The 14,565-nt window shown below is 44.9% G+C and overlaps 1 protein-coding gene across 7 annotated transcripts in view; it reads left to right on the top strand.

Moving 5' to 3' along the window:
• ints8 (integrator complex subunit 8) overlaps positions 1–14,565 on the top strand; it is a 170,973-nt gene that overhangs the window by 35,849 nt on the left and 120,559 nt on the right. For all 7 annotated transcript variants that reach the window (XR_015078983.1, XR_015078982.1, XM_085992630.1 and 4 more), the window contains exons 7-10: positions 7,557–7,608; positions 10,550–10,732; positions 13,513–13,620; positions 14,340–14,495. Coding sequence is in view for 5 of the 7 variants with exons in the window: in XM_085992630.1 (XP_085848756.1) it covers positions 7,557–7,608; positions 10,550–10,732; positions 13,513–13,620; positions 14,340–14,495 (499 nt within the window). In the remaining 2 variants the exon portion in view is untranslated. The remainder of the gene's footprint in view (positions 1–7,556; positions 7,609–10,549; positions 10,733–13,512; positions 13,621–14,339; positions 14,496–14,565) is intronic.

The raw sequence follows: 14,565 nt of genomic DNA, 5'->3' as shown, positions 1-14,565 counted from the left end.
GACCCGGTGAGGCGGGCACTGGCGACTCGGCGGATGACTGTGGCTGTACTGGACCGGCAGTCGACGGTGGACGACCACGACGAGGCGGCTGAGCGGTGACGACTGGTTCGCTCAGATCCAGATGCGCCGGTTTCAACCGGTCGATGGAGATGTGGTCAGGCTTACCGCCGACGTCGACTGTGAAGGACTTGTCACCTGACGAGATGACGCGGAACGGACCTGTGTAAGGCGGTTTGAGCGGGTTTTTGCGAGCATCCTGCCGAATGAACACGTATTCTGCGCTCTTAATATCCACCGGGACATGGGAGCGCTGCAGGTCATGATGCGACGTAGGCACTGGGATGAAATTCCTAGCCGCTTCCTGGTGGCTGACGAGCTGCTGAGCTGGGGACCAGGGTTCCGTGTGAGGAGGAATAAAATCGCCAGGCACTCTGAGTGGTTGGCCGTAAACCAGCTCTGCTGAAGAAGAATGCAGATCGTCCTTAGGCGCCATGCGAAGACCTAGCAGCACCCAAGGGAGCCTGTCCACCCAACTAGGCCCACGGAGACTAGCACACAATGCGGCTTTAAGGGACCTGTGGAATCTTTCACACAGACCGTTCACCTGTGGATGGTAGGCGGTGGTACGATGAAGCTTGGTGCCCAAACAAAGCTCGGAGGTAAATTGAGGCCCCCGGTCGGAGGAGATGTCAGCCGGTACCCCGAACCGAGCTACCCACAACGAGATGAAGGCTCTGGAGACGTCTGCCGCTGTGGTGGCATCCAAAGGAATTGCCTCTGGCCACCTGGTGGTGCGGTCTACCACGGTGAGGAGGTGAGTGTACCCACGAGAGGAAGGGAGAGGACCAACCAGGTCCACGTGCACATGGTCGAATCGATGCTCCGGAACCGGAAAAGTGGCGACTGGGGCCTTAACATGGCGTTGTATCTTGGACTTCTGGCAACTCATGCAGGTATTGGTCCAGTCACGGATGTCGAGATGCATGCCGTTCCAGACGAATTTCTTTGCCATGAGTCGTTGTGACGCTCTCATGCCAGGGTGTGACAACCCGTGGATAGTGTCGAAAATTCTCCTGCGCCATTCAACTGGAACGATTGGACGTGGGACGCCCATCGAGATGTCACACAGGAGTGTGGTCCCTGCGGCCTGGAAACTGACATCAGCCACTTGTAAGCTGGAAGGTGCGGTCCAGTATGCCTGCACTTCAGGGTCTGCCTTCTGTTCTTTTGCCAAACCAACATAGTCGACTCCCAGGTGTACTGCGTGGAGCTGGGCGCGGGAGAGACAATCCGCCACCAGGTTGTCTTTGCCCGAGACATGTTGTATGTCGGTTGTAAATTCAGATATGTACGTAAGATGACGTTGTTGCTGTGCCGACCATGGTTCTGCTGTCTTGGCCATCGCAAAAGTAAGTGGCTTGTGGTCTACAAAAGCCGTGAATGGGCGTCCTTCCAGTAGGAAGCGAAAATGGCGGATGGCCAGAAACAATGCCAACAACTCCCTATCAAAAGTACTATACTTGCGTTCGTTCTTCCGCAATTGGCGACTGAAGAAAGCCAGTGGTTGCCATGTGCCATCGACCCACTGCTCCTGTACTGCCCCGATGGCATAATCAGATGCGTCGGTGGTAAGGGCAATGGTTGCGCCCGGAAGGGGATGTGCCAACATGGTCGCAGCAGCCAAAGCGTTCTTAGTGTCGAGGGAAACCTGGTCCATCTGGGGTGTCCAATCGATCGGGTCTTTGCCCGATTTACCTCTGAGGGTCTCGTACAAAGGTTGCATCAACAATGCCGCCTTGGGGACGAACCGATGATAAAAATTGACCATTCCCAGAAATTCCTGGAGGGCCCGGATGGTCTGAGGAAGAGGGAACGAGGTGACTGCTTCCACCTTCGTGGCCAGCAGGACGATGCCTTCTGAGGTGATTCAGTGTCCCAGGAAATCAATGCTGTGCAACCCAAACTGGCACTTGGCCGGGTTGATAATAAGGCCATGTTGGCTGAGACGAGAAAAAAGGGTGCGTAATGTGTTCTTTCGTGCTGTTACTGGCAATAAGAATGCCGTCTAGGTAGACGAAGATGAACGGCAGATCGCGCAACACGGAATCCATGAGACGTTGGAAGGCTTGTGCTGCATTCTTCAGCCCAAACGGCATACGAAGGAACTCGGAGCCCGAAAGGTGTGATGACGGCAGTTTTGGGGACACCCTGTGGATGCACGGGCACTTGATGATAGCCTCGGACGAGGTCTACTTTGGAAAAGATGGAATTCCCTGCCAGATGGGCCGAAAAATCCTGAATGTGAGGAATTGGGTACCGATCCGGTGTGGTAGCCTCATTCAGGCGTCTGTAGTCGCCGCATGGTCGCCATCCGCCGCCCGGCTTAGGAACAATGTGTAATGGCGAGGACCAAGGACTATTCGAACGTCGAATAATACCCAGGCGTTCCATTGTATGGAACTCCGCCTTGGCGGCCGCGAGTTTACCGGATTCCAGCCTTCGAGCTCTCGCATAAACGGGGAATCCTGTCGTGGTAATGTGGTGCGCCACACCGCGCCTCGCGACTGAAGAAGAAAATGTGGGCCTGGTGAGCTCAGGGAACTCACTGAGAAGACGAGAGAACTCATTTGGAGATGGGACTGCACAGGCAACTGACCAAAACATCGCGGTGCTTCGGTGGCAGAAGACCGAGTGAAAAGTGGAGGCACTGATTAGCTGGCAGTGTCGGACATCGACGAGAAACCCGTTTGCGCAGAAGAAATCTGCCCCCAGGATGGCCTGTGAGACTTTCGCCGTGATGAACTCCCAAACAAAATGTTGGCCGCCAAAACTCAACTGGACCCTATGCTTTCCGAACGTGCGAATGACCGCACCATTGGCTGCCTCGAGGGGGGGACCTTGACTGCCGGATTGGAGATCTAGCTTCGACACTGGTAGGAGACTGCACTGGGAGCCAGTGTCACAGAGAAAACGTTGCCCTGACAGGGAGTCTGTAATGTATAGGAGTTTCCCTGCGGACCCCACGGCCATCGCAACGTTGGCGCATCCCTTAGGCCTTATTGATCTTCTCAGAAACCGCTGATTTGAGGTAGGTTTTTTTTTTGGTGAGAAACTGCAGGGTGGACGGCAATTTCTGGCCTTCGCGCCGCAACGAGCGTGGTATGCACACCAGCCTGCAGGAGGAGTCGTCGGATTCGCACTTGTGGGGGATGGGCGCCTCGTGGCTGCACAACATGGCTGTGTGCAGGAGCATATTTTATCCGCCTCTGCGGCGAGTTCAGCATAGTTTTGGCACCTCGTGGCTGCACAAGATTGTTGTGAGATGGTGAATATTTTATCCGCTTCCGCGGTGAGTTCAGCACAATCCGTGATCGCGGAATTGGCCAAGGCCGTCTGTGCTGGCTTTGGTAGTTGACAGAGAAACAGCTCGCGGAACAGAAAACATTGCGATTCCGAGCCCAAAAGCGTGAGCATTTGGCTCATGAGCTCTGAGGGTTTTGAGTCCTCGAGGCCGGGCATGGAGATAAGTCTGCCAGCGCGTTCCGACTTGGACAGACCGAAAATCTGCAGTAAATGTGCTTTTAAAGCTTCGTACTTGCCATCGTTTGGTGGACTCTCGAGGAGGCTGACGACCCGCGAGGCCGTGGCGCTGTCGAGGGCGGAGACCACTTAATAATAACGGGTCGAATCCGCTGCTACTCCCCGGATTGCAAATTGGGCTTCCGCCTGGAAAAACCACGCGGCCGGTTGTTGCTCCCAAAATTGCGGCAGTTTGAGGGTGACGGCGTTCGTGTCCATGATGTAACTTCAATGAAAATTGTTCGAAGAAATCGGGGTCGCCAATGTAGGAACTCTGGTTCCTAGCCGAAGAATTGAGATCGACTCAGAAAATCAAAAACAATAAAATTTAATGAACAAACGAAGCTGTACAGGAAACTGTAGGATACAATGCAAATAGGTCTGGTCTGCTTGAAAGCCTCTCGAACTGCTTGCAGGTTCTGAGCTCAACTGCTAGCAGGTTCCGAGCTCTACTGCTAGAAGGTTCCGAGCTCTGATGTCATGATGTCATCACGTTCTTCCTGCCGTTGAGAGAGCACGTGACGGACGGCATGACGTCATCACGCGGAGTACAGGAAAGAAGCCCTAGTACAGTTAACAGATACAGTAAAGGTGCAGCCCCCAGCTCTACTACATTGCTGTAAAAGGAATTATATACAATTGTCCGTAATCCTCTGGTGGTTCCGTCACAGGCCAGTACCTCCGCGATTTCCGCCCTCAATTCCCTCAGCCCTTGTCGTCCATCTTGACTTTTCTGCAGCCTTTGGCATAATTGACCACACCATCCTCTTCCAACGCCTCTCTGTTGTGGGGATGCTCTCGCTTGTTTCCACTTTCACCTATGTGATCGTTGCCAGATCATCTCCAGCAATGGCTTCTCTTCCTTCCGACGCAATGTTACCTCAGGAGGCCCCCATGGATCTATCCTTAGCTCCGTCCTCTTTCTCATCTTCCACATGGTCATTGCCGACACCCAGCTCTACCTCTCCACCACCTTTCTCGATCTATCCACTGCTACTGTGTTGTCGGCCTGCTTGTTTGACATCCAGTTATGGATTAGCTGCAATGTCCTCTAGTTAAACATTGGGAAAACCAAAGCCATTGTCTTTGAGCCCCACCAGAAACTCCGTACCCTTGTCACCGATTCCACCCCTTGACAGCCACGATTCTATTTGACCCCAAGCCAGACTTCCAACCCCAAACCTTCTCCTCCACAAAGACTGCCTACTTCCACCTCCATAACATCGCCTGTCTCCATTGAGACCATAGCTCATCTGCTGCTGAAACCCTCATCCATGCCTTTGACACCTCAAGATTTGGCTATTCCCATGCTGTCCTGGTTTGCCTCCCATCCTTCACCCTCCATAAACTTCAGCTCATCTAAAACTCTGCTGCCCATATTTTATCCTGCACCAAGTCCTGTTCACCATCACCCCTGTGCTGCATTGGCTCCCAGTCTCATAACATTTCCAATTTAAAATTCTCATCTTCAAATCCCTTCACCCCTTCCTATTCCTGCAGCCCTACAATCCTCGATAACTCTGCGTTCATCCAACTCCAGCCTCTTGTCACCCCAAAATCTTTTCAACCCACCATTGGTGACCGTGTCTTCAGCTGTCTAAGGCCTAAGCTCTGGAGTTCCCTCCCTAAACCTCTCCACCTCTCCTCCTTAAAACCTATCTCTGACCAAGCTTTTGCTCACCCCCTACTAATATCTCCCTCTTGGTTCAGTGTCAGCTTTTGTCTGATTCCATTTCTGTGAAGCGCCTTGGTAAGTTTTTCTACATTAAAGGCGCTATATAAATGCAAGTTGCTTTTGTTCTTGTGAGCGTGGCTCCTCATTGGGGGTGCAGGATTCTGGAATCACCCTGATGTGTCAAGTGCAGGGATTCAAATGAAACTTTCAAACTTGCCATTTCATGAAAACCTTAGATTTTTCATTTCGTTTTTTTTTTAGCATGGCTCTTTTGAGTATTGATCATATGTGACTACAGTAAAATCTTTTGCTGTCAAGAATGTAGAATGTTGATTATTTCTCATATTCGATAAATGTGTTGTAAGGAGGATTTATTTCCTATCTTTTAACTTTTTTGTAGATATTTCATTATTTTCCTTTGCTTGTCAGACTGTGAGCGTAGGCAGTGAACCTGACCCAGGCCTCTGCATGTTCCACCCTCCAGGAGCTATGGGAGAGCCCTGAGATGGGAAACACACCCATCTTGTATTGAAGCATCTGACCTGTGTCCAGCAACACTCCGCAAATGAATGGCTGAAGTCAGAAATATAATTGGCCCAGAAATTCGGGTCGGGGGCTTCCCGCGGGTGTAAGCCCCCAACCTGCACTTACCTTGCGCACCGACCGTTGAGCTGTGGGCCCCCGTGGAATTGCGATCCTGGGCCTCCTCCAACTGCCGGCATGCAGTGCTTGCGTATCCCAGGGGCACAGTTAGTTCGATGTGTCCCCTGGGATCACGTGGGCCATGGAGAGCCAATGGTAGCAGGGAATGCTTCATTCATAAGTTTGACAGGAAGAGCTGTCAAACCTATAAATATTATAAGCCCCAAAACATCACTAAAACCTGAAATACATTTTTTTTTTAAATCACATTTTTAAAATAAACTATAAATTACATGAAATAACTATTTTAATCAATTTAAATTTTTGAAAAAATTAATTACTTTTTCTAACGGGGCTAAAAATAAACTTACCTTTCTTTAAAGTATTTAAAAATAATAAACCTGTGGAAAAAAATGTGTTAATTTTAATTAATTCACCACTTACCTTGTTAAAAGCAGGCCCTTGCGCCTGCTTTTTAAAAGTGTAACTGCTGGAGACTTACCCTCCCGGAGAACCCTGCAAAAAAAAACGTAAGTTCAATGCGCACATGCTGCCTCTCCGGCGCATGCGTTCGACTTCTGAACCCCTTCTTTCAGGGGAACGGAAGTGCCGGTTTCCCGCGCATGCACAAAACCGGCACTTTCGTTGGGCCTACGTGCGAGTACCCCGTGCGTATTCACGCGTTGGGACCCGAATTTCTGGGTCATTGTGGGAAAATTAATGGTGTGATGCTCTGTAGATTTTCTAGCTTTGTAAGATCCCTGCAGTTTTGTTTTCTCCTTTTTGGGTTGGTTGGCCTACAGAAAGTCTAGTATTTGACCTGAAAGTATTTATTATTGAATTTTTATGCTGACAAGGTTGGGATTGTTGGTGCTGGAAAATGGAACAGTGGTAGATTTTCTGCTTTGGGTGCAATCAGCGATCCGGGTGCAAATTATGCCCAAAATTGCGCTCGTTTTGAGAAGTGTTTTTTCTTGAGTTTCTTCGCAAACTCATTTGCATATCACCGAGCATAAAATCTGCCATGAACCAGCGCAATTACATAGGATCACATAGGATATACGGCCCAACCAGTCCATACTGTCGTTTAATGCTCCACTCTAGCCTCCTCCCGTCTTTCCTCATCTAACTCTATCAGCATAACCCTCTAGTCCCTTCTCCCTCATATGCTTATCTAGTCTCCCCTTAAATGCATCCATACAACTCCCTGTGGTAGCGAGTTCCACATTCTCACCACTCTGGTTAAAGAAGTTTCTTCTGAATTCCCTATTTGATTTCTTGGTGACTATCTTATATTGATGGCCTCTAGCTATGCTCTTCCTCACAGAGAGACATCAGTTGTTACTGGTCTTAAAACATATATAATCTAGGCTAACCCCAGAGCCGCATTGGCAGATGTGCCGATTTTCAAATGAAATGTTAAACTGTTCAGGTGGATGTAAAAGATTCCATGGCACTATTCAAAGAAAACAAGACTTTTTGCTCAGTGTTCTGGTCCAAATTCTCCCCCTAGCCAGCAGATTTTGAGACACCCCGAGGCCGTGATAGGGCACTATGTCAATGCAAGTTCGTTCTTGCATTTGACCGTACTCTTGGTTTTTTTTTGTCTGCTGCTATTTGGTTTTCTATTAAATGATTTGTTTTCTGTTCTTGTGCACAGAATGAGTCAGATGCAGCAAGAAAAGGAATTGACAGATAACATTTTAAAAGTGGTAAGTTTCCCATCTGTGCTACTTTTTGTTTTGAAAAGCTACTGTTGAGTCAATATTAAAATATTCTTAAAGCTTGTATTTTTTCGTGGAACAGTACTTCAGTCAAAAGCTACCTTTTGGTGAAGAAAATTAAATTTGTGAAGATGAGATGTCAAAGTTGTAGCTTTTTTGTGTTTTGAAGTATTCTTAGAGAATAGAAAAGATTCACATTTCAGTTCTCCCTCCTTCCTGTGATCTATATGCTTTTAAAACTCAAGGTTGACATTACCCAGCTAAACAACTTGATTTTTCTTCTATGTTGCTCAGTTCAATCTTGGACTGCATTATGGAGATTAGCCCTTTATCCTCCTGCAAAAGGTAGGGAATTCAGGGCCAGAGTGATCTCCTGGACTTGTTTTAATCACCAAGCTGGGTTGAAGAGGAATTTCCCAGATTACACCAAACTACAACAGATTGGTCCCACTGGTTAAACCAAACTACAACAAATTGGTCCCACTAGATAAACCAAACTACAACAGATTGGTCTCACTAGTTAAACCAAACAACAACAGATTGGTCCCACTAGTTAAACCAAACTACAACAGATTGGTCTCACTAGTTAAACCAAACAACAACAGATTGGTCCCACTAGTTAAACCAAACTACAACAGATTGGTCTCACTAGTTAAACCAAACTACAACAAATTGGTCCCACTAGATAAACCAAACTACAACAGATTGGTCTCACTAGTTAAACCAAGACTGTGTTGCATCTTTTGATCCACCCACATCAGAATAATGAAATAGTATTCCCATTTACAGTTAGTGAAGCAACAAATTTCCCAGATTTTTTCTCCCAAATTGGCCTGGGTTATTATCTGGTTTTTCACTGCTCCCAGGAGATCACATGGTTTCGGGTGGGGTGGAGAGTATATATTGTGATGCACAAAGTATCACAATTGTATAGGACAGGCTCGATGAACCAGAGGGTTCATACCTGTTCATATCTAGGTTTTTCAATTCAAAAGAAAACTGTTTCCACCACAGTAAAAGAAGCGATTTGATAAGGTTTTGTCAAAAATTACGTGTCCAGTGCTTTACAATAGTTTAATTTAACTAGTGGGACCAATCTGTTGTAGTTTGGTTTAACCAATGGGACCAATCTGTTGTAGTTTGGTTTAACTAGTGGGAGTAATCTGTTGTAGTTTGGTTTAACTAGTGGGAGTAATCTGTTGTAGTTTGGTTTAACTAGTGGGAGTAATCTGTTGTAGTTTGGTTTAACCAGTGGGACCAATCTTTTGTAGTTTGGTTTAACCAGTGGGTGTAATCTGTTGTAGTTTGGTTTAACCAGTGGGACCAATCTGTTGTAGTTTGGTTTAACTAGTGGGAGTAATCTGTTGTAGTTTGGTTTAACCAGTGGGACCAATCTGTTGTAGTTTGGTTTAACCAGTGGGACCAATCTGTTGTCATTTGGTTTAACTAGTGGGACCAATCTGTTGTAGTTTGGTTTAACCAGTGGGACCAATCTGTTGTAGTTTGGTTTAACTAGTGGGAGTAATCTGTTGTCGTTTGGTTTAACCAGTGGGACCAATCTGTTGTAGTTGGTTTAACTAGTGGGAGTAATCTGCTGGAGTTTGGTTAGCACAGCCCAGGTCTAGCCATTAACTCCAGTCATGTTAGTTTGCTTACTGGAGAACATGTCACATGCCAACTATATCCTCTATTGCCTTGGCTGGCAGAACATTCCACGCCATTGGGCCACCGAATACGGACTAAACAACTATTCCTGACTTTTTTAAATTACACGTTCATTGATGTACCAAAGCAAAAAAAGTTTTAGCCAAGATACAATACAGCACAATCATCATCTTTGGAGTATACAAAAACTAAGTTGACTGTTTTAAGATAGTGTTTTAGCTTCTCTCGGCTCTGCCTGTGGAGTTCTATCGCCCCTGTCTTATGTAAAGAAAGAAAAAAAAACTAGCATTTACTTAAATCCTTTTATGCCCTCAGGACATCCCAAAGTGCTTTACAACCAATGAAGTACTTTTTGAACTGTAGTCATTGTTGTAATGTAGGAAATGTGGCAGCCATTTTGTACACGGCAAAGTCCCACCAATAGCAATAAAATAAATGACCAGATCAACTGTTTTAGGTGTTGATTGAGGGATAAATATTTGCCAGGAGAACTCCCTCCTCGAATAGTGCTGTAGGAACTTCAACGTCCACCTGAGAGGGCAGACATGGTCTTGATTTAACATCTAATCTGAAAAACGGCACCTCCGACCGTACTGCACTGAAGTGCCAGCCTAAATTATGTGCTCAAGCCACTGGAGTGGGCCTTGAACCCACAACCTTTTGACTCTGAGGCGAGGGTGCAACCACTAAGCCAAGACCTTGTGTAGCAGCATAATGAATAAAAAACTGACGAACCCAAGAAGGTCTCTGGGTTATAAGGATATATTTCATTTGAACTTCGTCCATTAGCTTGACTACAGTGGTGTCTTGTCCCATGACAATTCCAAAACACAACTTAAAGTGGATCTCAATATGGTTAGCAATTATGGGAGCGAAGGGCTGTATGCATCCAGCAGTTAATTCACAAGTGTTGGAACATCCATCCCAGCTGACATTATGGGAACACCAATCTAAACAATCCTCTTCTCTGAGGCTGGCCTCAGAATAAGCATTTAAAATATTCACTTTCTTTAAAATGGCATTTAACTTGACTGATTTTTGATCAAAGCCTTCTGGGCTCTGATAGAAACCAACCATTTCCAAGCAGCCAATTCTTCAATGAGATGCCTTGGAGTCCATCTTCAGATTCCACAGCCAACATGATTTGTTTACAGTGAACCAGGAAAATCAGGTCTACACAGATTGATCCACTATGAGCAATTTGCATTATTGTTCAAATAATTAAAAGCACATGGATAACAGTATCTAATTTTCACACCAATAGCTAAAGGAACAAGCTGGAGACTCCATTCTTGTTTTGGAGGGAGCACTTCAGTTGACCACAGACCTGCATGTTCACACCATGAGGACCCTGGACCAGATAGTAGCAGAATCTTGCCTGGCGAATGGAGAGACAGAGAGTACAATATCTGGATTACAAATCAGTGTGGATGAAATGCATTGCCAGGTAATACTCTGCAAACATGTCATATTTCCTGTTAACTACTTGGTGGAAGTGGGGGTAGAAGAAATTGCAATACTACATTGTGCCATAGAAGCTCAAGTTTGCTATAGTTTTTTAACCATTTGCCTATATTATGGTTAAAGTAAAAAAAAAACTATAGTTTATATTGAAAATAACAAATGGTTGATGATGGGTAGCAATTCAGTATTGATCTTACGGTTTGTTGTACAATTTTATTTGTACATGGGTAATCCCTGCATTTAGACCACTCAAGCTCAAATTGCTCTTTGCTCTTCCCGTCCCAGTCATTTCTTGCATATAGGCTGTGCCCATAAGTTCATTTTTTTTGTTTAAGAAGTGGGGATATATTTGAGTAAATACAATAATAAGTATAAAAATAGAGAATTCCCTGTTAACCAAATTCATTCTGGATTAAACTTGCAGTATTAGCGATAATCATTCTGCAGTATAAATGTCATCCTGCGTTGAGAAGCCAAAGGGACCTGATAGTTATCTGCATTGGGAGCAGCTGTTGAGCTAAATAAAGTTTTAATGGAGTATTTAATGGATCATTCTTACTCTGCAAATGATGATTCCAGCCATCCATCAACGACTGCAGCAAGACCAACCAGTCCACAATTTTCTGGCCCATCCCAGGCTTGCTCCATAACCCTTCCTTGTGAAGTGGTGTTCTCCATCTGCCACCTTTCAACCCAACCCTCCTCTCAATAGATTTCAGAAAATCACATTCTGAGCCTCTGCCACCTCCTCACCTCTCCCAGTATCTCTAGATGTGAAACCACCACATCCTTTAGCCTGTCCACCCCAAGCCTAAGCAACCTCTTTGGCAACATCTTCCCCCAAATAACAACTTCCACAAACTGCTTCAAAACTCCCCTCACCCTCCAGCTCCACAATTGTAAAATACATAACTGTCCACATGAAAATGAAAGCAAAGCACTTGTTTAGTATCTCTGCCATTTCCCTTGCACCCCACCAGAAGCTCATTGCCATATCTCCCTGGGGCTCCACACAACTACCCTCCAATGACCATGTGTCCATAGAAAGCCCTTCCATCGCCCACCATGTCTCCTGTCAATCCCCTCTCACTCTTTCCCTGCCCTTGTATCTCCCTTCTTGTAACCTCCCACACTGCACATTTTACACAGTATTTACAGCACAGAAATGGGCCATTTGACCCAACAGGTCTGTGCCGGTGTTTATGCTCCACACGAGCCTCCTCTAACCCAATCAACATAACCTTTTATTCCTTTCTACTTAATGTGCTTATCTAGCTTCCCTTTAACTGCATCTATGCTATTTGCCTCAGCTACTCCTTGTGGTAGCAAGTTCCACATTCTAACTATTCTCTGGGTAAAGAAGTTTCTCCTGAATTCCCTATTGGATTTATTGGTGACTATCTTATATTTATGGCCCCAAGTTCTGGTCTCGCCTGCAAGTGGGAACATCTTCCCTTCGTCTACCCTATCAGACCCTTTCATCGTCTTAAAGACCTCTATCAGGTTACCACTCATTCTTCTCTTTTCTGGAGAAAAGAGCCCCAGCCTGTTCAGTCTTTCCTGATAGGTATAACCTCTCAGTTCTGGTATCATTCTAGTAAATCTTTTTTGCATCTTCTCCAGTGCCTCTCTATCCTTTTTATAATATGGAGACCAGAACTGTTCACAGTATTCTAAGTGTGGTCCAACCAAGGTTCTATACAAATTTAACATAACATCTCTGCTTTTCAATTCTATCCGTCTAGAAATTAACCCCAGTGCTTTGTTTGCTTTTTTTATGGCCTTGTTAACCTGGTCACTACTTTTAGTGATTTATATATCTGTACCCCCAGATCCCTCTGTTCCTCTATCCCATTTAGACACTTATTTTCCAAGGAGTATGTGGGCCTCCTTATTCTTCCTACCAAAATGTACTACCTCACGCTTATCTATATTGTTCTGGCCCTCTTTCTCATGATCTGCAAAAATCAAACAATTCCCATTTCAACCTCACAGTCAATGCAATCTCCCTCTACACGGCCCCATACTTCAATGCATACTCCCTGCGCATCCCACTGCAATAAACCCAAACCACACTCCTATCGCTTACCCGTACATTTCTGTCTACACTGCCATTGTAGTTTTTGTTGCACATGAGTTAACTTGTACAAGGAACAGCCAGAATTGCTGCTTTCAAAAGTAAAAACAAAAGCTGTACCAAAAATGTGTTTTGGTGTTTAAAGGTTGCTTAAGTATAGAATTGACCATTGAGATATGTGGGACTTAAATGAAGCTCAATTTTCTAATTAAACGTGCAAGTATACCACATGGTAACATGAACTAGGTGACCAGATGCAACTCAGTCAAGTTAGATTTTTCAACTAATATATATTCCAGTTAACAAACCACAAATGAGAAATGTATGGTTGCACATACTTGTTACTGTGATCGTCAACCATTGACCTCTGATCAAATTAGTACTCTGGTTAGTAGATCAGCAACCAATGGCCAAGAGTCCTCCACACACATCAAGAATATTTATTTTGCATACATTATAATCTATTAATTGGAAAAGGCTTAACTATAATGGCTTCTTGTAAAATTTGTATCTTGTCCCAAGTATGATGAATTCTGTGATTGTTTTTAAATGCAAATGTGATTCCAGAACTGTTTTTGAAAATGCTTTATTATATTAATATATCAGTAAATTGAAATTGTGTATATTTTCTTACGAATAGTATTGCAAAGAGTGTTATAATTTGCCACCAATTAATTTGATTGTAGGTTTGTTACGATCTGGGCACAGTATTCTTCAGTCAAGGCTCTTCAAACCCAACTGTCTATGAAAAAGCAAAGGAACATTTATTCAAAACCAGTGAACTGCTCTCAAAGGTACTCTGCAAAATACCTCACTGGCAAGTATGACTGTATGGCTGCTACTTGCTGTGTTCAGTAAGTTATTCATAGCTATGAGCTGTGACTCGGTGTCGGCAGACTATTTGACTGCGGAAGCCCATCAAAGCTAAGTCTGATCGTATTCTCTTCCGACATCCACGAGTGCATTTCCATTGGGGCAGGAACCCTCTGCTGAGATCAGCTCATGCAGCACAGACCAGGAATTGAACCTGGGACCTACCTGCTTTATATTCCTGAGCCGGTCACTGTTTTAACTAACTGAACTATTAAGAGACAATACCAGCACCTTTTTAAACTGCATTCTCTTAATTTTAAAAAAATGTTATTTTTAAAACTGTTTTTGATGGAGGACACTGTTAGTTGTAGCACGGTTGTAGATCTAGGACGGTCAAGTAGGAAACCCAAGTGAAAACCCTGATGTCCTCTAGGTCCTAAGAGATGAGTATGTTAGGACATCTGCACAGATAGAGCAGGAAGAGAAACTAGGGAGCAGCACTGATTGTGCTTGTGGGTGCTATTTGCAGGTTAGACCTCCATAGAAGAGCAGCACAGACTTGAGAGAGAATGTGATGGGAGGGAAACTTTGAATTAAATCTAAAAATAATTGCTACATATAGAATTGTATGTGTGTGTTTTTAAAAAGTAATATTCCTTTGTTTGTTTTTGTCTTGCCTCACTTTTTAAAATTCTGTTAGATTGGACCTGAGTCTGTTCACTGTCGAATTGACCGGAGGAGATTAGATGGTTACTGCCAGGCTTGTGCAGTGCTAACAACTCCATCTGATACGAATGAACTACAGTTGACAACATATGGCCGGGTTCACCACTGTATTAAATCCAGTAACTATCAGGTATAGTAATTCATAGAGTTAATTTAAGCATTTCACACTCCACTGCAATATGATGGTTTTTTTTTATTCG

The sequence above is a fragment of the Somniosus microcephalus genome, chromosome 7 (genome assembly GCF_052327205.1).
Source record: "Somniosus microcephalus isolate GS21.2 chromosome 7, FLI_Smic_1.0, whole genome shotgun sequence".
Taxonomy (NCBI): domain Eukaryota; kingdom Metazoa; phylum Chordata; class Chondrichthyes; order Squaliformes; family Somniosidae; genus Somniosus; species Somniosus microcephalus.
This window is presented reverse-complemented; position numbering and strand designations above follow the sequence as displayed.